The sequence below is a fragment of the Talpa occidentalis genome, unplaced genomic scaffold, assembly GCF_014898055.3.
Source record: "Talpa occidentalis isolate TD23 unplaced genomic scaffold, MPIMG_talOcc4v2.1 talOcc4.7, whole genome shotgun sequence".
In the NCBI taxonomy this organism is placed as follows: Eukaryota; Metazoa; Chordata; class Mammalia; order Eulipotyphla; family Talpidae; genus Talpa; species Talpa occidentalis.
The window spans coordinates 127,927,505-127,949,922 of NW_023605083.1; the positions used below are offsets into that span (position 1 = coordinate 127,927,505).

The 22,418-nt window shown below is 48.9% G+C and overlaps 1 protein-coding gene across 1 annotated transcript; it reads right to left on the reverse strand.

The window, feature by feature from the left end:
* Positions 1 to 543: 543 nt before the first annotated feature.
* On the reverse strand, positions 544 to 22,398 carry LOC119231036 (uncharacterized). The gene is made up of 5 exons (XM_037492659.2): positions 22,171 to 22,398; positions 16,279 to 16,469; positions 6,487 to 6,608; positions 3,026 to 3,199; positions 544 to 788 (listed from the first exon to the last, which is right to left on the reverse strand). The coding sequence occupies exons 1-5, from the start codon at positions 22,236 to 22,238 to the stop codon at positions 558 to 560; spliced, it is 786 nt and encodes a 261-aa protein (XP_037348556.1). The 5' UTR covers positions 22,239 to 22,398; the 3' UTR covers positions 544 to 557.
* Between the last annotated feature and the right edge of the window lie 20 nt (positions 22,399 to 22,418).

The window sequence follows — 22,418 nt, forward strand, 5'->3', positions numbered from 1 at the left end:
TAACTTCCCTTGTAGTTATGTCATGGGGAAGCCATACCAACCGCACACCACGAGCATTGCTGGACATCTGCTGAGCAGCTTCTGTGAGAGGTTCTCTTCTCTCTCTCTCTCTCTCTCTCTCTCTCTCTCTCTCCTGTGTATGTAACACGAAAAGCCTATCTTTTCTGTGTTTGATGTGCTCATGTGAAAGTGAGGTGTCTGGCACAGTGGCAGCCATTGTGTGATCATGAGGAGCTAAATCTGAGGTTATTCCAACACTGGTGATGGTAGATTAGAGAAGGGCAAGAGGGGGGTGTCTTTGATTCATTGAACTCTAACTATTCCCTCCATCTTCAGACTTCTAAGAAAATGGACCTGCGAGTCCATTCTACTTGGTTATTGCAGTCCCTGATCGTTTCACCCTCCCCCCAATGTCCACACAGTGGCCTGCTGGTGGGATTCCTCAAGCCATCTCAATGTTAAGTCAGGTTGGAGAACGTCTCAGCATTTATGAGTCCCTCGTCTCTCATGGTTTTAATACAAAGCCATGCCGCGAGAATGAAATTCTGCAAGGTTTATTATTTCATGTCATTTGATTTTGTTGCTTTAACTATCGGGGGGAATAAAGGCGTTTTCATGTGGCTGGCTGCTTTCTCCTTCTCGCGGATGCTGTCATTCTTTCCCAAGCCCAGCTCTACAGAAGACAAGGATAAATCCTGGAGATTCCCTTCTGTGGCACAAGGGATGCCCATTCTCTGCAGCCGTGGACTCATGGGCAGGTCTGTGGGAAACACCAGTTTTCGCATCTCCTAAGAGGCAGAGAATAGTGGAAGAGAATGTGGGTCGGACACCTGCTCACCTGCTCCTGCCCTGCAGGTTTACCTCCTGCTCCCCAGCTGATGAAAGGTGACCTTGGGCTGCTAACCACATCTCAGCTGTCATTCACCATGCTGAGATGGTGAAGGTCTTGAGATTAGGCTTTCTAGAGTCTTCAGCACTCTACCCGGCACATGGTAAGGACTTAATGCATGAATGCTGTTGGGTCCTGGACACGAGAGAGTCGCTCTTTCCAGAAAGCACTGTGAGTCACAGGGTGTCCTGTCTGGAGACTGTTCTTGAGCAAAACCTTGGGGGACTGGATTTAGCAGAAAGCAGCTCAAATTTGGACACCTCTGAACTCCTCCTCCTGGGTCTCTCAATTCACAAAGCCGTGCTTATTAACGTTTCATGGTATTTGTGTAGGGCCATGTGATTTCGTCTCCCCAGCAGGTTAGAAGCTCCTTGAGGGTAGGGCTGAGATGTCCATTCTCAGGTTCCCCAGAGACCTTAGCTCTGGGCTGCGTACAGGGTTAAGCTCTGCTGGCCAGAGAATGAGTCGATGGGCAGCAGCAAGCTGCAATATGAGGACTTTGGGGCCTCCCCGGTGGCGCAGTGGTTGAGCGCTGGGTTGCGAAGCTGCGCGCGGCCTCTGCGGCGCCGGTTCGATCCCCGGCTGCTCCCGGCCACCGGAGGAGGGTCCCACATGGCGTGCAGACCTCTCCTGCCGCCCGCTGCTCCCCTCAGCAGTGTACTTCGGTCCTTCTGCCTGCTCTGCTCCCCGCTCTGGCTCTGGTGAATTCTCTCGCCCTCCCACACTTCTGACTGTACCCAGTGCTTGTATAAACAAAACAAACAAACAAACCAGCAAACAAATAAATAAAGCATGCCTCTATAAAAAAAAATTAAAAAAAAATAAAAAAAAATATGAGGACTTTGGAACAGATTCTAGAAAGATCAGTGAGCAGAAGTTCTCAAACATGGCGAGCTATTGGGATCAGCCTAGATAGGATGTTCTGCCCTGTGGTTTGCCCTGGTTCTGGGCACTTGAACCTTGTGGTTTTAAAACCAGAACGGAGGGTCTCCTTGGACTTAGGACTTTTAGTGCTAAAAGATAGAAAGTCTCAGAAAAAGTGTAAAAGTCAATCCTGGGTGGGCTGGAAACAACTTGGTCACCCTACCAGGGAGCTTTGAATCATTCTGATACTGGGGCCCATCCCCGAGCCACTGACTGACAGGTGGAGGAGCAGGTTGGGCATCAGCGTGATGAACTGCCCAGGTGACTCTGAGCTTCGGAAGAGAATGAGGAATACATGTCCCTGTCCGGGCCTGGAGCGCACAGCTGAGCTCTGAGTGGGTCAGCACCACACCTGGAGCGCACAGCTGAGCTCTGAGCGGGTCAGCACCACACCTGGAGCGCACAGCTGAGCTCTGAGCGGGTCAGCACCACACCTGGAGCACACGGCTGAGCTCTCAATGGGTCAGCACCACACCGGCCCCCTTCAGACCTAGGCTGCCCAGGACGCAAACAAGCTTGGGACACGGACGCTGTGAGGATGCGGACAGATGACCAGTAGAGAAATTCCAAGTTATCTATGAGCCCCTGAAGTAGAATCACTGCAAGCCCAGAGTCCCCATCCTAACCACCTTATTCACATGCCCGCTCGCACCTTAGAAACAAGACCAAGATTATGCATCTAGGAAGGACCCTGAGGACTTCACTATCACAGTCACCTTGACTCGTCCCATTTGAGTTGATCTGCATCCAGAAGCCAACAGGTGAGGGGGCGGCATGGGGCCAGACCATCTTCCCTAATCCCTAGAACTCCCCCATTCTCCCAGGTCCCCTCTCCTCTTGCCTTGCAAAAGACCGCGTATCTGAACCTCACAGCTGAGACCACCTGCCTTCAGGGCCCCCCTAAACCTCCGCACACTAGATCCAGGGCGTCTCGATCCAGTGTCTTGTGGTAGAGGGATTCTTTTCTCCCGACCTCCCTCCCTGCCCCGCTCCGGGCCTGCAGTGAACAAATGTGGTACCAGTCCATTTCTCTGCAGACCAGCGAAGGGAGAAACACCCACACCTGCCTGGGTGACCCCGAGGGTGAGGGTGATCAGTTTCGCCGCCTTTTTGTGGCCAGAAGGATACATTCCTCAAGGGGAGGAAGAATCCGGGTCAGTCCTGTCTCACTAAAGAACTTGGAAGCCCTTGAGGACAGAAAACCGGGCTCACTGTGGTGGCGAGGGCTTGGAAAGGGGAGAAGATCTCCCCAAACTGATAGCACTTGCGCGTGTGGGTGTCTCCGAAGCGACTGCGGCGCTCCTTCCGGCCCGCCATCCTCTTCTCGGCCTTCATGTCCATGTAGCGCCGGAAAAGGCTCTGCTGGGGCAGGCTGGACACGTGCACCTGCAGAGAGGGGCCGGGACACAGGTCACCAGGAGCAGGTCACCCCCACACAGCAGACTCGAGGACACGCGGCCCTTGGGCACACCTCTTGTGCCTGCCGAGGTTGGGGCTTCCGTTTACCTGCCTTAATTTTCTGTGCCCTGCGAGGTGGGAAGGTCAACCCCTGGAATTTGTTGTGAGGAGCCAGGCAGCAGGTTGAGGATCAGGGCTCTGAGCTCCAGCCGTGACGGCAGCGCTCACCCCGGGGCCTGGGCTCGTCACCCGCCTCTAAGGGGGCAATTGGAGTTTTCTTTCAGCCTTAAAAAGATGTGGTTTATGGGGCCTCCCTGGTGGTGTAAGGGTCTAAGTGGCAGCACTAGGAAGCTGTCCACATGCCTGGCCAAGTAGCTACCCACATGGCGCAGCAGACCTCTCCTGTGGCGCACGCTGCTCCCCTCAGCAGTGTATTTCAGTCAGTCTGCCTGTTCTGCTCCCCACTCTGTCTCTGGTGACTCCTCTCACACACACCCCACCCCCACCTCTGGCCTGTACCCCAGTTCTTTTTTTTTATTTAAATTTTTTTTAAAGTTTTATTTATTTATGCATACAAGAACTGGGTACAGGCCAGATGTGTGGAGGGTGAGCGGATTCACCAAACACAGAGTGGGGAGCAGAACAGGTGGATCTACTGAAATGCACTGCTGAGGGGAGCAGCGGGCAAGACAGGAGAGGTCTGCTGTGCCATGTGGGTTGCTCCCTGGCTGGCTGGGTATTGAACTCGTGCTGCAGAGGCTGCGGATTGATTCACAGTGCTGTGCTTAACCCCTTGCACCACCAGGGAGGCCCTGTACCCCAGTTCTTATATACATAAATATTTTTTAAAAAAAGGTGCGACTTATGCAAAATTGTCACTGAAGAATGACCTGGGTGACGGCCATCTCCCCAGACGCAGGATGTGATGTGGGAGGGAGGCTCCTAGCTTGATCTAATCTCAGCTCTGTTAGAAACCAAGGAGCAATGGAATTGCAGCTCCTGGGGAGACACAACAGCCTGGGTGCCTGGACACCACCTCCCAAGTCCATTTCCCTTCGCTGCACCCCCTACCCCCCACCCACCACAGCGTCAGCAGTGAGCTCTTTACTGCAGGCAGCTCCTGCAGGAGGCTCGCAGCTTCACAGCTGAGCGCTCTGACTTTCAAGCACTTTGACCCAGGATTTGGGCTGGATCCCCCAGTTTCTCACCACCTACTTTCTCCCGGGCTAGTCTTTTTGCTCTGATAGCATGGTCCTACATTCTGCCTGGGCTCAATGTCTCCATCACAGCTGGCATCTCTTCTTGCTGTGCCCATGTGTGACCAGGGGAGAGAGATGTCCAGCTGAGGGTCTTGATGCGCAGGCCCACCCCAGGCATGCTTGGGCTGTGGCCCTCCCCACCTCCTGCCATTTGCACAGGGGGTTCTGCAAAAGCTGTCTCCATCCACATCTTGATTCTTTCAGGCTGCAGAGGCAGGCACATGGCTGCCAACAGAGGTGGATGGGTTCCAGCTGTGCCCTCCTTCTGGCCTGGACACCTGGGGGGGAGGGACATGCTGAGGAGTGGGTGGCTGGCTGGACACGCCACAGGAACCTCATCCCAATTAGGGGGTTAGGCCATTTCCTGCCTCCCACACAGCAGGAAACAGAGATGTGAGTTTTATTTCTCCCGGCCTCCACCATCGGGATAACAGCGCTGTGATGATGGCTGTGAGGCAGGAGATGGTGGGACTGAGGAAAATCAATGAGGGATTTCAAGGATCCCGCATCCCACTTTCTGCCGGGGTAACTGAGACCCCGCAAGGAAGCAGGACTTTTCCAAGGTCTCTTTGACACTTTCTCTTGCATCAAGTTTAAATTCATACATGTAGCCTGGGCAGGGTTGGGGGTGACTCTTTCCAAGAAGGCAGTTCCAGGGTCCACTCTGTCACCCATGGGCCTCAGACGGGGCCAGGCCAGACGGGGCCAGGGCTGTGCAGAGCAGCTGGGTCTGCAGCGAAGATGGGAGAGGCCGCCCCTTCTGGCCTCTTCTGGCCCTGCTCCCCTCCGATTTGACTTGTGACCTTTCTCTAGAGCACAGCTCCGTGAGGGCAGAGTTTTGTCTGGTTTGTTCTTTGTGAGTCCCAGCGCCTAAACAGTCCCGGTGTGGTAGATCACAGAAAGTGTGCACAAATAATTTGCAGCTCCCTGCGCCCCACACTATCTTCTAACAAATGGAATCTGTCTCCCCCTTTGTGTCTTGATGGGACTTGGACTTGCTTTGCTGTCAATAGAATGTGCTGGAAGTGATATTGGGTGAGCTCCAACCTAGACCTCAAGAGGCTGCCAGCTTCCACAACTAAGAGGCTTCCATCAGCAGAGGACCTGCTCAGCGTGGTGCAGACTCCTGGTGGCTCACTGCCATGAGTTTGACATCAGAGCCCATTTTTGCGTGCACCCCCTGTCTGCCTCGACCACCCCCTCCATTCCTCTTCTGCTTCTCCCTGACTTACTCTTACTCATCTTTCAGGACTGATTTTGGCTTCCAAGGCAGGGTCACCTCTACCTCTCCTACCACCCACCCCAAGTTATCTTCTCTTCTTCTGAGATTCTGTACCATTTACCCCCAAGTTCTATGTCCCCCACTTGACTTAATGGAGCGTCTCCCTCCTTGATCATGACCCAATTAAACCCTGAAATCTTTGCAAACAGGCCTGTTTTCTCCATCTAGAGGGACTATCCATCTGCAGGGATTATCCATCTACAGGGACTATATGCCAGGTAGGAGGTGGTCACACAGAAGTGTCAGGTGAATGAGCAATTACATTATGAAGAAGGCCACTTTGGATTTTAAGACAATAGGGAGAAGGGATTAGATTACCACCAAACTTCAAAAATATCCCTTTCACATAAAGCAAAATGAGTCTGCTAACCAGAGGGTGAGGCACTAGGGATGAAGACTTGCGATGTCTTACACAGCAGAGGCCCTCAAGAAATTCAGAGCAAGGGAAGGGGAGAGGGAGGCTTGTCCAGTCTTAAGGATTCCTCCTTTTTCCCCTTTCAGAGTTCTCTTACAAAGTTTACAAAGCATTAGGACTTATTTTGGGGTCTTATTTTCTCTCTTTGCCCTGGTCTTCCCAGAACTGGGGGGGACGGGGGAGAGCAGTGAGCAAGAATCATCGACTCTTGCTCTCTGCTCGCACTGGCACCTCCTTTGCTCACTTCCCCTCTGTGTGGGACACGTTCTCACTCTGTCTGCAAAGGATGAGGAAAACGGGGGGTCCTTGGAAGACTTACGTCATGTATTTGGAAGCTCTTTGGAGGAGATAGTTCCCAGCTGTGTCCCAAAGCTTTGTTGGTGCTCAGACTCGAGAACACAGGTGGCTGAACAGGCCCCAGGGAGATCGGCAGCTTCCAGTCTGTTCCAAGGAAGCAGGAGAGAAATGGCACACTGTAGCATCCAGCCATGGCCCTGCCTCCTTCCCCAGCTCTTCCAGGGCTGATGTCTTTGACCCGGCAGCATCACAGGGAAGCGGCTCATGCAACTGAGGAGAAAGTTGACCGCAAGCCCATAGCCGAGAATGAAACCTCTACTTAGAGATAAACGGAGCCTATACAGTGCGTGACTTGCTTTTCTGGAAGCTGAGAAGGGGCTAAGCATGGCGGCCAGTCCTCTGCGCCTGGTGCATTGTTGGTAAGTCACTTGGTTAATGTCACCTGAGTTGAGTTGATTCTCACTCTGGGTGTTTAACTGAGAAGATCACTGGGGCCTCTGCAGGGTCATTTAATTAGGTTAATTAAAGAGTGAATGGGATGACCCGCTCACGTTTTCTGGGGCTGTGTGGTAAATAGTTCAGGCTCTAGGGAACATGCAAGTGAGTGATGACACCACAACAAAGCTGTAGCCCACAGACAACACAAACTTTATTTATGGACACTACTGATGGACGTAAACTTTATTTATGACACTCTCGTATAATTTTCATGTGTCACAAAATACTGGTTTTTTTGGGGGGGATTATGAAACTGTCATTTATTATCACTTTTAGAGCTTAACTTTCATTTTTAATGAAGTAACATTTCATTATTAATTATGTAAGTTTCGGGGGTGTGTCACTGAGAATCAATATGCGTCCATACAGCCTGAAATTCACCATTAAAAAGTGTAATTTTTGAATTTTCATTCCAACCATTCAAAAATGGGAAAGTCAGTTTTTGTTTGCAAGCCAGGACAAAACCGGGGGCAGGACCAAGTTGGCCGCTGGGCCATAGTTTGCTGACCCCTATATGAGAGGATATTTCCACGCACAAAGGGACAGTGCTGCTTTCAAAGACAGAAGCTTGAAATTTCTCAGCAATTTCAAGATCTGTGTGTCTGCTAGATACCTGGCTGGAGAACAAGCCTTAAGTGACCCAAGCCCGGGCTGACCGGACTAACCCACTTAGAAAATCTGGGGTTCCCAGGGACCTTGAAGTCATCCAGTCCATTGCTTATCTATCTATCTATCTATCTATCTATCTATCTATCTATCTATCTATCTATCATCTATCTTTCTTCTATTTTCTTACATCATTGCAGTTCCCATAGCTCTCCCACCACCATACCACCCATGAACCATCACCATAGTCCCTTGTATTCTTTTTTTTTTTTAAAACTTTATTTATTTACTTATACAAGCACTGGGTACAGTCAGAAGTGCGGGAGGGTGAGAGAATTCACCAGAGCCAGAGCGGGGAACAGAACAGGCAGACTGACAAAGTACACTGCTGAGGGGAGCAGCGGGTGCAGCAGGAGAGGTCTGTCGTGCCATGTGGGACCCTTGCCAGTGGCTGGGGATTGAACCGGTGCTGCAGAGGCTGCAGGCAGCTTTGCAGCCCAGCGCACAACCGCTGCGCCTCTGGGAAGGCCTGTCCCTTGTCTTCTTCCCTCCCATTTTGACCCCACTACCTGCCTTGCTAAATGCTTCTGATCTATGGTCAGCCTGATAGTTTTGTCTTTTTCTTGACCTTTTGTTTCGTTTCTCTATATTCCACTTAGATGAAACCATCTGATAGTTATCTTTTTCCTTCTGACTTATTTCGGCTAGTATAATCCCTTCCAGTTCCATCCATGTTGCCACCAATGGCATGAGTTTGTCTTTTTTGATTGCTGAGTACTATTCCATTGTATAAATATACCAAACTTTTTATGTGACCACATTAAAACCGGCATAAGGATACAAGACTCCCTACTATTAAAAAATAAGAAGAACCAATTCCTAGAGTAAATGATCTCATCCTTGTATCCATTAATCATTCATTTTCATGCTGCCCAGCTTCCAGGGTGTGATGTGTTCTGCCTGCGTGTAGTCTATCCTGAATGACGGATTAGGTGACCATCTCTGTGAACATCATAGTGCGTCCTTCCCAGACCTATAGGCTTTGGGCACCTAGGCTGGGCAGTAGGCAGACCCAGACATCATTAAGCAATGCATGCCTGTAGTTGTTCTCTCACACACATGCACCAAAGGTGCAAATAATGCAAGATGCCATCTGCAGGTTTTCTTGCTCTTCCTTTATACTGAGTAGGCCAGCATCCAAGGTACTATCCATTTCCTTTCCCCTGGGTTTTAGGATATGATGCTGTTGAGAGCCAGAGGGAGACCTGGGTGATGATGGCTGGTGTGGCTGCTGGGTGCCTCCAGCAACCCACAGTCATTGCTCTTCTAACAGAATTTAAAAATAGAGACTGAAGTCAGCATCACACAGCAGTTTTCCCAGGATGCCAGAGTAGGTATTAAAAAAACAACTCAGAATGACTCTTTCTGGAGCCTGCCAAAACACTTAATTTTTTAAGACCACACTGAGATCCTGACATTCTAAAATGCTGTCATCGGTGGGAGGGGGTGGGGGACAAGCACAATCTCAAGCAGCATCTTGCACATAGTAGATTCTCAATAAATGCTTACAAAACGAATGCAAGAGGAAGAGGGTTTTGAAGAGCACTTGTGTCTGAACTGGAACTTCTGGCTTCTTTCCAGGAGAACTGGCCCGCTGTGTGCATCCTAGGTCTTTGCAGCAGCCTGCCATATTCTGGAGGGAAAGTTCCCCTTCAACTCCAGGCAAACGGAATCCAGTCTTAATTTTACAATGTCGGAGAACACACAGCTTCCTGTCTCAAACGGCTGCCACTGGTTAAGTGTTATCTCAAAAGAAGAATCCAGCTTCCTTGGGCTTTGCTGAAGCTGCCTTAGTCACCAAGTTTCCTCTTTCTGCAGCCTTGGAAGTAGCCTGCTGGTAGCAGGGAATATTCAGCAGGTAGCAGGGACCATCCCACATCCAGCTCAGGAAAGGTCTCAAGGTGGAAGGACCTGGGAGATTCAGAGGGATGGAGGAGGAAGATGCAGCTTTATGCCCTTTTTCCTATTTCTACCCAAAAATAATCGTGGTATTTTTGGGTGGGGAAGGTTGTGCTTTGGGGAATAGGAGAGGCAAAGAGGTTGTTGCTCTCCGGAAGTGACTAAACCCTGGAGAGAGATATACATATTCATAGAAGACTGGGAATTATTTTTTAAAAGATAATTTTTAAAAATTACATAGAAGCTCAAATCTCTATTACCATGCCTTCCATCCTCAAAACTCGTTACCTCTGGTACAAAAGTGTCTTTGCATGTTGGCATTTGGATTCTTGAATTCGTTAAGGAAGAGTTTGGGTTCTACTGATCTTTGAAGCCCCAGTACGCAGCACAAAGCTTGGCACATAGTAGGCGCTTTATCCATCTTGTTGACAGAGAAAACATAGAACATGCAAGCAGAGACCATGCTGAATACTGGCAGCTTTCTTGGCACCGTGGGCAAGTTAGCCCCCACCCAGGGGGTCTCTGATAAAATAGTTCTGACCTTGGAGAGTGACTTGAAAGGGTGGGACATGTGTTGAATTTCAATCTCTGAGCTGAGAATAAAAGGAAACAGGCTTTATTTCTGCTCTTGTTTCCTTGGCTCATCATGTCTTCAGCAGCTTCTCACCAAGAGGAATTTAGCTTTCAGATCATGAAGAAATTGTCAAGCTTTGGCTATAGCAGCTGTTCTCATCCCTGGCTAAGTTGGAGACTTCTGAGGGGCTTTAAAAATTCCAATGAGACGATGTATCCCAAGTCAAATGTGTCTGTGTTTTGGCAGGTGAGACTCTGGAGGAGCCCTCTGGGGGATTCAAATATGTGCAGCCGAAGCTAAAACCGCAGCGAGAGAGCTGAGTTCACCTGTGCTGAAGCAATAACCTCTAAAAGCTGCTCCTCTGGAGGCATCTTTTCAGGTGGAGACAATAATCCCGTGGCTTGCAGCATTTGAACGCAGTCAGCACTTTTGATTTTTAACAGAGCTTTCATCCAGCCCAGAAAGTCCTGACTCTTGAATATCAAAAAGTCATTTCGTTGGATTAAAGTTTTATTGCTTTCTGCCAACTTTTGAATGGTGGGGGTGGGGAGTGACACAGAAAGGCTGTGATTTCTTTGCTTGCACTATTATTTCAAGGCTTGCACTATTATTTCCTGAATCCCCAGCCTCTTATGGGGTCTGCCACGGTGCTGATGTCAAAAATGCTAAAATAGGGCCTCCCTGGTGGCACAACAGGTTAAGACACAACCTATGAAGCTGTTCGCAACCACTGCAGCACGAGTTTGATCCCTGGCCAGGGAGCTACCCACATGGCGCAGCAGACCTCTCCTGTCTCCCTGCTGCTCCTGTTATAGGACAGGGAGAGGGGCAGCCCAAACCCCGCAAACCTGCCTATACTAAATGGGTTCTGCCATCCGCCGCATCAACACAAAACATAGGAGACTTTAATGGGAAGGCTCTTTAATAAAACTAGGAAACAATACAGGTAAGGCAAAGAGTCTAGTTTCTAAATGAAGCACCCAAAGTTACCCATCCCCTCGTGGGTAAAAGTCCATCCATATGGGATCGGCCCAGAACAAGGCCCCAAAGTCTACCACAAGTCTAAAACATCTTCCAGTGGGGACCCACAGAAAAGGGTCACAAACAACCAGACAAGCCCGGAAGGAAAAGAGCAAAATCAACATCAAGATAAAAGCTGCCATGGTCACCTCCCCACGGGTCTCACCCACATCTGTGTCACCCAGTCCATGACCAAAAGACAAGCACAGTTTCTTCACGTGTCTCTAGGCTCCATGCGCCTCCTCCAGGTCTCCTGGCTCCATCCTGCTTCCTTCCTTCCTCAGTCTCTTCTGCAGCTTCTCCTCTTCCTGCTCAGCTCCACCCTCCCTTGGGTGGGGCAGGGAACCTCCCCCTTTCCTGGGGACCACCCTGTTACACTCCCTTCAGCAGTGTATTTCAGTAGATCTGCCTGTTCTGCTCCCCACTGTCTCTGGTGAATCCTCTAACTCCCTGCATCTCTGGCCTGGGCCCTAGCTCTTGTATGCATAAATAAATAAATCTTTAAAAAATGCTAAAATAATATACCAGTGCCTCTTGCCAGGTCTTACTGTTGTGTTCACCATTGCACTTAATGCTTCTAGCCAAGCATTTGAAACAGGTCCTACAGACAGGATCTTCATTTAATAAGGTTTAGTAATAGGCCCCTCCTGTGGCGCAGTGGGCTGAGTGCAGTGTTGTGAAGCTGTCCACAGCCTCTGCAGCACAAGTTTGATTCCTGGCTGGCTAGGGAGATACCCACATGGCATGGCAGACCTCTCCTGTCTCTCCCGCTGCTCCCCTCAGCAGTGTTTTTCAGTCCGTCTGCCTGTTTTGTTCCCTGCTCTGAGTCTGGAGAATCCTCTCACTCTCTTGTGACACTGGCTTGTACACCAGCTTTTGTATAAATAAATGAAATTTAAATATATATATATAATTGAAGTTTAAAACCAAATAAAAAAAGACAAAAGGGCCTCCCCTGGTGCCACAGTGGTTGAGCGCTGGGCTGCGAGGCTGCCCGCAACCTCTGCGACACCGGTTTGTTCCCCGGCCGCCGGCAAGGGTCCCACAAAAAAAAAAAAAAAAAAAGACAAGAATAACATTAAAAAAATAATAAGGTGTAATAGCAGAATTCTAAGTTGGCCCTAAGATTCTGCCCCCTCGTATGCATGCCTTATCTAATCTCCCCTTGAGCAGAGGCCAAGCCCACAACTCTGATGGGTTGAGACACATGATGATAGTGGTTATGGCAAAGAGGAAGGAACTTTGCAGATGTCATTAAAGACCCTAATCAGTTGACTTTAATCAAAGGAAGCTGATCTTGGGTGGGACTGACCCTAGGAAGGTGATCCCTTTAAAAGCAGCTCTAGACGTTTGACTCAGGCCTTACGGCCTTGGTTAGCCAGGGTGTGTTCCAGAGTGACAAGGACAAAGATTCCCCAGTGACTTGGCCTCAGATGAGACCTTGAACAGAGGACCCAGCTATCTGCATCTGGATCCCTAAACCACAGAATTTGGGGGATAAAAAGCAAGTGTTAATCTAAGCTGATAAGTCTATGGTAATTTGTTACAGAGCAATAGAAAACAAAGACACCAGTGATGAAATAATGGTGTAAAGAAGTTAAAGGAAGGAACTCCTGGTGGCATAAGGGGTTAAGTCTCAGCGCTATGAAGCTATCGGCAGCTACTGCACCACGAGTTCCATCCCTGGCCAGGGAGCTGATCCACATGGCGCAGCAGACCTCTCCTGTCTCACCCGCTGCTCCCCTCAGCAGTGTATTTCAGTGGATCTGCCTGTTCTGCTCCCCACTCTGTGTCCAGTGAATCCTCTCTCACCCCGCACCTCTGGCCTGTACCCCAGTTCTTGAATTCATAAATAAATCTTTAAAAAAAGAGATGTAGGTCATTCAGAGGACAATGATGGGGGTAGTGCAGAAAACTCAAATTCAAGTCATTCGTTATTTGGGCCATATCAGAAGAGGGGGAATAATTAGACCGAAGAAGGATAAATCCAACGGAGGGCGAACAGTTATTTTCAAATTTCTGGAGGCAAATGTAGAGGAGGGAGCAAACTCATTTGCCCCATTTCCAGTGGGTGGAATTGGAACCTGTGATGGAAACTTCCAGAAGGCCGATTTGGATGTGGGCTTGGAATTGGATTGGCCACAGCTGCAGAGATGAGGTGGGCCTCTCAGTCCATGGTTCTGTCCCTGGCGGTGCTACAGCCCAGATGGACTGGGGCACACAGGGCTGCATGCCAGGCCCAGCAAACATCCACACGTGACTCCTCTGCTCAGTTAGAATTTTCTTAGTGTCAGGCTCTGCGTGTCAGATGACGACCTTCAAGATCTTTCCCAACTATGTGATTCTTTGATGTCCTGAGTCTAAAGAGCTCCAGGGAACCCCAGCGAAAACCAAGAAACTGCAATCTGGGGTGCTGGGCACCACGTGCCACCTGGACCCTTCACTCTCTACTTTCTTTCAATCATCTGTTCCTTTCTGCAAAGCAGCAAGCCAGTCGCGCTTTGCTTTAAACCACCCAGCTCGGCGAGTGTGTCTGGGCAGGATGTGCAGTTACCCAATATTGGTCCGAATGATGTGTTTTGCTGATTCTGACAAATTGGAGCAAATGTTCCCTTTGATCTGCAATCCTCCAGATCTCCCCAGAAACCCCCTGAGCAGGGGTGGGTTATATGCAAGGGCTGCGGTTCAGATTTCATACAACACATGGCTTCTGACGGGGGAGCAGCGGCTGTGGATTCTTCAGATAAGTCACCCTTGCTTGTCTCTGCACTCAGATTCCAAAAATTGCTGTGGAAACCGCACATTTCCAAGCAAGCTTGTTTCTTTTTAAACATTTCTGAATCCTCCCTCCCCTTACACACACACACACACACACACACACACACAAACACACATTCCATTGTCCATTGGTACCTCTGAGATCTGTGGATATTTCCTGCCAGGATCTCGTGCCTGGCAGAAGCTCCGTGGGCCTGGGAGTGCCCCTTCAGGCAGGACAGCCACCTTGCTCTCCAGCTGGCCAGTCTCCGAGCCAGGCGGGCTGACCAGGTCGGGCCCCTTTTTCTTTGCACAGCATCAGGCTTGCAAGATATAGCGAGAGCAGCTTGGCAGCTGTGTAGGTCGGTCTGACGCTGGTAAAAGCCTCTGTTGGAAAACTTGCTTTGTAATTTCCTGAGCCTTTCAGGGTCAGAAGTGGGTAGGAACCCCCCAAATGGAAGAAAATCCTAATCACTTTCAAGTGGGAAGAAAATAAGAAACAGGCTCTTATGGGCACAGCCTGTGGATTCTAAACTGCAGGCTCCTAGGATAAGTATTTGCAAAGTTTCCAAAGCACTACTGTCTTAGGGAGAAGCACCCACATTCTCCAGGGGTGATTTATTTGGCCCAGGCTGGGCCACAGTTGGGTGGGAGTTGGGCTCACCCCCACCGTCCCAGACATGTTCTGAAAGGCCAGAGATGAACTGAAGATGGACTGGGGTCCCTTAATGCAGCCTCTGCGTTTCAATTTTTGATCATCTTTATTGGTTTCATTCCTTTCAATGCCTGGGACAGTGCCCGGTGCCTGGTGAGTGCTTAGTAAATATTTACCTTCTGAAAGAGCGAAGCCATTTTTGTATTCTATGCTCTCCCCTCACGTCCTGCCATTTCGCTGACTTTGCATGAGACCAAGGTTAAAAAGCAAAGGATTTTTTGATCTCTCAATGGAACTAGAAGGGAACAAAAACTGGCAGATTTGGAAGAGCATGGCAGGTGTCTGGGAAAGCTGGGGGCTCACATGCAGACCCCAGCAGAGTGTCGCCGAGTCTCAGGGGTAGCCCAGAAGTTTCTCCCACCTGCCTCCCACTTGTCTTTTTGCAGCCAATTCTGAACTTGTCTGCAATAAAGATGGTGGACTTGCTTTGCTTCAAGAGGCTGAGCTCTCTATCTGGACATAAAGGGTCTCTCCTCTCTGTCCTTTTGCTCCATCTCTTCTCTATCCTCACTCTACCATTCCCCTTAATTACTAGCCTTAGTCCTGGGGCGTCCAACTGAGTTTTGCAAAAGGTCCATTTTCCAATCTCTGCCTTATCTGGTTCACATCTTCCCAGCTTGTATTGCTCTGAAGGTGACTAAAACCAAGATGTTTAAGAAAATTGAAACTGGTTTCCAAAAGTGAGCAGCATTGGGCACAGCTAAGCAGCTTTTCTAATTCCGTGTGAATAGGGCTCTGGTAATAATTAGGAGAATTTATGTATCCCCTTCTGGCAATTGTATTTTTTCACTCTGTTTAGCACTTGAAGTAAGTGATAGCTCTGTGTTAGGGATCAGAAAGGGTTGCATCTTCCAGTTAGTAAATGAGGCTTAAAAATGAGGCTTAAAAAGAACTTTTCACCTTAAAAATACCCCTTGCATTTTCCTCTATCCATGAGGCTCACTTGGCATAAACATCATGTAGATAAATTTGCAAGACAGATGCAAAGATGGCTTGCCTCTGTGCCCCCCGACCCCCCAATTTACTCAGCACAGACAGGGCAGGCAATCCCACCCATTTAACCTGGGTGTAAATTAGACCTCGGAAAGCCACCTGCAAAGATATGTCACCCCGTGCTACAGATAGGTGGGGTCTCTGCTCTGCGCCTCAGTGCCGGGCCCACCGCCCCCTGCTTGAGGGGGTCCACCGTTTGTTCCTTGTATTCAAGGGACACTTCATTGCTGATGGCTGTTTACTGCCTTCCTGGCTTGTGCCTGGGGCTCAGGTCTGTGCTTTGCTGGGTTGAGAGCTCAGTTTGGAAGAGCTTAAGTCTGTAGCAGTCAAGGCACTGAAAGGGGAGTTGTGTCGCAGGCCCTTAGCCAGAGCCCAGCTGTCCCCAGTGGTGAGCTCTGCTTTTCCTTCTAAGAATCAGGGTCTGGGAGGAGGAGGCTGACTCTGGGCCCCAGGACACAGCGTGGCCTTGGGTCTAGCTGGCAGCAGACCTCTTTGACCCAGCTCCAGAGTAGATCTAAACTAGGAAATGAGAGCTTTCCCAGTGCAAGTTCGACTTGCTATTTAGAACCCGAATTCCTCCTTAGTATTAGTCATGTCTTATCCCATCAGTGCTACCTTTCCCCGGAACTGCAGCTCCAGGACCCCGTGTCATCAGTCAAGGGGGGTCTGCAAATGCCCGGCACTGGCCTTACCCTTGGTGTCTTTTCTGGGCTCAGCTCTGCTGAGAGAGGGGCCTTCCTCCACCACCTCGTCGGCTCCTGTCTCCTTGGCCTTGTCCTCCAGGTCTGCGGCCCCTTCCCCGTTCTGCAGCAGCCGACTGCCAGGCTGCTCTTGGGGCCGACCCCCTGGCTTCTTGCTCTCCCTCTTCCTCTCGTGGGGAACTCTAGACATAAAAGCCACCATCAGAGGTGATGTTCTGAGCGAGTCAACAGCCCCCAAATGTGCGGCCCCGTGGTCCTAAGTGGAAGGAGCTGAGCTGGAGGTGCCACGTTCATGAGAAGTTATTACATCTGGGAGGAGACAAGCTGATGCTCTCAGCTTCCTCTGGCGTAGAGCAGTGAGGAGAGGAGTGCAGGGCTGGCCTGGGCAGTAGGACCAAGGGAGGAGAGGTGTCCCAAGTCTGATGGTCCCGAGGTGACACCAAAGACACATGCACACCCCCCTCCCCCAAAGGAAACCATTCTTTTACATGGATGAAACACAGCTAATATGGGGTAGAGTTATCCTGCATATCAAACTGTGCTTGTATCTCCAACCCCATGATATCAATTATTGGTTTTTTTTGTATTGTGAAAGCAGTGGGTGGGCGGGTGGGTGGGTGAGTGGATGCATGGGTGGGTGGGTGGATGGAAGGGTGGGTAGATGGATGGATGACAAAGCATGGTGAAGGTGGAGGGAAACAAAAGGCAGTAGATTCAAGATCTCAATTGTGACAGGGTGAGTTGGGGTGTGGGGCATGTTGAGTCAACCCCAGTGATGACCAGAGTCAGAGAGGAACAGGAGGTGAGGAGCTTCTGTGCTGGAGAAAGTTGCGTCTGTGTTTTGTGGAGCATTCTGCTGCGTAAGGGCTCAGGGAGCAGCGTGTGACTTTTCTTTGTGTCTCACGTATCTGCAGAAGCACTAAGCGGTCACATCTCTGTTGGGTTTTTGCCCTGAAACCCAAAGGAATTTAACCTGCAGCCAGCATTCTAGAGCGGGTCACAAGAAAATGGCTAACAATTTCAGAATAACAGTGCCCCTCTAGGGAGCCTTAGATTAACACCAGACACGGGACTATCCTCCCGGATAGTGGATGGGCACTTGAAATTTTCTTTATACCATCCCAAATTAAAAAAAAAAAACAAACTGCATCATTTTCTTTTATGACTTTCAACTTGGTTTCTGAAGTTGTGGTTTTAGAAGAGCCTCTGCTCGCTTTGAAGAATTCTCTTGTCTTGTGTGAGGCAGACTAGGAGGCAGCCTGGGTAGTGGAGCTGACAATCTCTAGCATATTTTGACCCATTAAGAAAATCTACACTGGGGCCTCCCTGGTGGCGCGAGGGGTTAAGACGCAACCTACGAAGCTATCTGCAGCCACTGCGGCTCGAGTTCGATCCCCAGCCAGGGAGCTACCCACATGGTGCAGCAGACCTCTCCTGACTCACCCACTGCTCCCCTCAGCAGCGTATTTCAGTCGATCTGCCTGTTCTGTTCCTCACTCTGTCTCTGGCAAATCCTCTCACCGCCCCCCATGCCCCTCCCGCCCCGGCCTGTATCCCAGTTCTTATATGCATAAATAAATACATCTTTAAAAAAAAGAAAAAAGAAAAAGAAAATCTACACTGAATGCACATAGTATACATTTTTCCAGAGCCCAACTCAAGGAACTGTGAGTGTTCCCTCCACTTGGGATTCTTGCTTATAAAGTTGTTGTTGAACATCAGCATCCACCAGACCAGAGATGGATGCAGATGACCATGGGCCCAGGGGACCAATTAAGCCAGACCTTCTCAAGAAAAACTGGGCCATCAAGTGACCGCTGGGGAGCCGGATGTCCTACACATCCTGGCACTTAACTTGTACCATAAAACACTGACCAGAAGAGAATTCTTTTTCAAGGGCCCCAAGTCAAGTAGCCTGCGGGGAGCTGACCAGATTTCCATCTGTTTCAAATTAAATGTGTTTATCTTTGCATCTCTCCCCAGCTCAGCATAATCAGTTAGAGAATATCTTCTGTGATCTTAACTGAAAGCACATTTTTATAAGTTGAACTGGCTGTTTGCTTTCACACACAAGGCATCGACAGTTCCTCTTCACATTGGAACTGATGGGTGTGCTTTACTGGAGCTTGAGACTGGTGTCGTGGGCACTGTTCATTCAACACTCATTTTTATTGTTCTCTTATGTCCCAGGCTCTGTGTTAGGTGTTAGGGGTGGAGCAGGATAATACATATGTAAGTAGAGTTCATTGTTGTTTGTGCTCGGTGCCAGAAAGGAAATGAATGGGCGGTGGAGGGTTGGGCGTGAGGAGAAAGAGAGAGAGAGACACTGTCAGGAAGGCCCTTTTGTATTAGGTGATCAGAAAAGGCTATTTGGGCAAAAGGAATTAGAAAGTGAGACCAGAAGGATTAGAATAAATCATTCAAATAGAAATGGGGATGGAATTCCGGGCAGAGGAAATAAGTGCAAAGGCTTTGGGACAGTCAAGGGCTTGGACTATCTAAGGAAGAGAAAACAAACCAGTGTGGTTACAATAGACAAGAGGGAAAGTGACCTCAGATGAGGATGGAGCAAGGCCAGGGCCAGACCAGGCAGGACCTCATGGGTGATGCTGAGGATTTTTGATTTCATGCTAGAAGTGATGCAAAGCAGTGCCGTGCTCGTGTTTCATGAGGATTAAGCTAGAGATCTGTGAAGGACAGACTGGAGAGGGGAGAAGCTAGAAGGCCAGGGTGATGGTGCTGGCTTGCAGCCCCGACACTGGGAGGTGGGTGGATGCGGAGGCTCTGTGGGTAGACACGACAGGACTCACAATGCGCTGGTGAGAGGGTGCCAGGGAAAAGGAGGACGAGAAAGACCAACTGGTATTTGACTTGAGTACCAGTGTGGATGCTGGTGCTACTTACAGAGACGGGAGATCTTTGGGGAGGAAGGACAGCTTTGCTGGAAGGTGGGGAACAGAAATGGAATTGAACATTTTCATGGGCGAGACCTGTTCCTAAGCTCCATGTAGTAACCAAGCTGTCTTTTGGCAATAAAGTCTCTTGAAAGGACACACTTTATATCTTATTGCTAAAACTTTAGGGGTAATGACAGAAACAGTTGGAAGAACAGGCAAGGGGTTTGAGACAACTCAGCTGGGGAAACTAGAAATGACTCAAGGATTGGCAGTAGATTCGAGAGGATGACATGGCATATGGAACTGCAGAATCATGGATTTTCTCCTTTGCAACTTCTTGTCTGATCAGACTTTAGTTCTGTACTGGAATAAAAATGCTAGTGGTTGTGGGTGCAGGGACATCAGAGGGATGTGAGAGAGATGGTGGAAGCATCTAGAAAGGAGGACGAGTCACGATTAAGAGAGAAAAGGGTGTTGGAGCTACTCTTGGGAGCTGATAAAATCTGCTTATTTGATATTGTCCTTTTGTCCTTTGAGTTACAGCAAGTGGAACTCTTTGTTAAAGTTACTCTTTAAAAATGACATTTTTCTCTTAAATCAAATGTGAAAGAGCGAGCCAAGTCGCCTCTCAGCTTTTCTTCAGTCAATTCTCTGTCTTCCTATTAATTTTCAGCAGATTCTGTTTGTTTTTCCACCTGCCCACTTCCCTGGACGCCCCGTCCCATGCTTTGCTTTGCTTTGCTTATCTCATTTTCTGTTTGATGTTCTAAAGTCGTCCGTGGTTCTTTTAGGAAGCATTATATTTGGATGGTTGGGGAGCAGACAGCCATGCGAAATGCATTATCTTGAGGTTATCTCTGGTACTGACTTGGAAGAAGAGCTGGTCCCAGTGGTTTTCTGGTTTGTGTGTCTAGAATCTCTGTTATGTGGGCGAGTTGTCTGCTTTTAGTTGCGAAAGCTGAAAGTTTTGGAATCACAAAGGCCTGAGTTGAGTCCTGAGCTTGGCTGTTTCTTCTATTTTATATCTTGGGGATTGTAACTCATCTCTTTGAATCAGTGTGTTCATCTGCAAGTTGCGCTTAAGACATGTATGGAAATTACAGGGGTGTAGTGAGATTAAGTGATGTGATACGTGGCAAGTTCTTAGCATGATGCTTCATTCTGGTGACCACAAGTAGTGTCTCTTGTCATTATTATCAAACTTACTTACATAATCGCTGTGGTTTGACAGGAAGCAAACAGTCTTGGTTTGTGATCCCAGAAAGGCTGTTGACAAGCATTTTCAGCAGTAGGTAGAGAGGGATTAGGATGCCTTTTCTCTGTCACAGGCGTGCGAAGGTTGCAAACTAGGAGCTTCTGGTATGTTTCACTTACCCATTTTTCAAATCGAATGAGAACATTTAAATTGAGCAATTAAATTAAAAAGTGAGGATCCTTCCTATGCAGGGTGGATTATAAGCTTATCTTGCGAAAACACATCTGGTCACATGTATCCCTCCCCACAGCTCGCCGCCAGTCCTGATGGGGAGTCAGCTGGATTTATCCTACCTACAGTAAGTCATCAGTAGGTGTAGCTTGCACTGACTTGGAGAAAATTGGGATTGTTAAGGCAAAAAGCAAAAATAAAAATAAAAAAACAACAAACAAAAAACAGAGGCTATTTTAAGATCCTTGTCTCAAAATGGCATTTTGAATCCAAAGCAAGGCAGACGCCAGGTTTTGTGTGGAAAGAAACAAGTGTTCTAAATTCCTAGCAGTTTCCTTTATAGAGCCCAGCTAGATCCAGGAGGGTCAGAGCCATTGTGCCAAGTGGGCAGAGGAAGTGGTGCTTGGGAAAGTCACAGCAGACAGGAAGAGGAAGAAATGTTGCCACAGGAGATGGGAAAGTGATACAGAGAGGGTAAAACTGCAGTTTGGTCACCAAGAAGTGCCTGCCTCTGCTCCCGGGATCCCTGTCCTGCACCCCCCACCCCCCAGGCTGCAGCAGAACTGGGGCAGTGGGTGACAAGTCATTAAAATCTTCACAGGGACCCCAAGGGATTGGATGGAAAGTCAGCATGTCCTGGCTCAGGACATGTGGCTTCTTTGGAGGCTCAGGAACACCCAGGGGCGAGGGATCCTCCCAGGCGGGGTCCTGTCTGCTCTGGTGAAAGGACACCAAGGTGTTGGGAGAGCTGTGTCCTGGCATAGGCCTGTGGTCAGGCAAGGAAGTGAGAGGCCACAAAGCGCAGGGATCTGGTGATTTGAGGGACCACAGAGACCTTAGGCTTCAGCAACCAATGTCAGCAGGATGCCCACAAAGTCAGTGATATCAGCCATCTAAGTGAACACCAGCCCAGGACATTTCGGGAGAAGACCAGTCCAGAACCGAGGTCCCAAGGACCCGGGCAGGAGGATATGCCTGCTTTCCTCTGCACTTGGTGGGGAAGTGACTCCTTGAGTGATGGAGGAAATAGCCTTTGAGTCTATTGGATGTTTACCCAAATGAGGCTGAATTAATCTCGAAGTGAAATGTTGCACACAGGAACAGGGTAAGTTACTCTTAATTGGCAATTTTTATTTTATCTGCCATAAGGAGGAACATGAACTCTGGAGTGAGAGAAAGCAATGAGGACGAACTTCATCTACGGGATACCCCAGTGTCCTACGAGATTCTGATGCTTCTCTTTGATGTCTAAGACAGATCCTTTACACTGGACCTTTGCCTTTGAACCCCTGAGTCACAGTAAGCTTAGCGGGTGAATAGATTTTACCTAACACAACCATTGCTGATGCTTGCTGAATGATTTTAAATATAATACTACTAAAGGAAATGAATACAGAAAGAAAAATCGCCTCATTCCCTCTACCCTATCACAGACATTCACTTTTTAAAAAATATTCCCTTATCCAAGGATCCAGACCCTCTCCAGAAGAAAGACCATGTTGCTAAAACCCAGCCGCTTGTCCTGGATAACACAAAGGGAGAGAGAGACGATCTGGTTACCTGACATCATCGTAGGATAACATGCTCCTGTTTACTTGAGAGAACTTCCAGTTAGTGAAATGGGACATTCTTCGGATGGTGATTGGATTTGACAGTGTTGACAGAACTTCACTATTTCCTACTTCTTAGCCTTTGCCTTTATAAAAAATCCCAGGATTCATGGGGATTCCTTGCCATCCTTTCTCTGGCATCCTAGACCCTGACTTGGGACTAATAGGCTTCTTTGGAATGTGGACATTATGATGCTT

What these genes read in the sequence shown, in the direction of transcription:
- LOC119231036 (XM_037492659.2), bottom strand. Translation starts at nt 22,238, where the DNA reads ATGTCCCATTTCACTAACTGGAAGTTCTCTCAAGTAAACAGGAGCATG. An exon ending in GCCCAGAAAAGACACCAAGG is followed by an intron (nt 6,609 to 16,278) that starts GTAAGGCCAGTG and finishes TCCTTGGAACAG; the next exon opens with ACTGGAAGCTGCCGATCTCC. An exon ending in AGAGCTTCCAAATACATGAC is followed by an intron (nt 3,200 to 6,486) that starts GTAAGTCTTCCA and finishes CCCTCTCTGCAG; the next exon opens with GTGCACGTGTCCAGCCTGCC.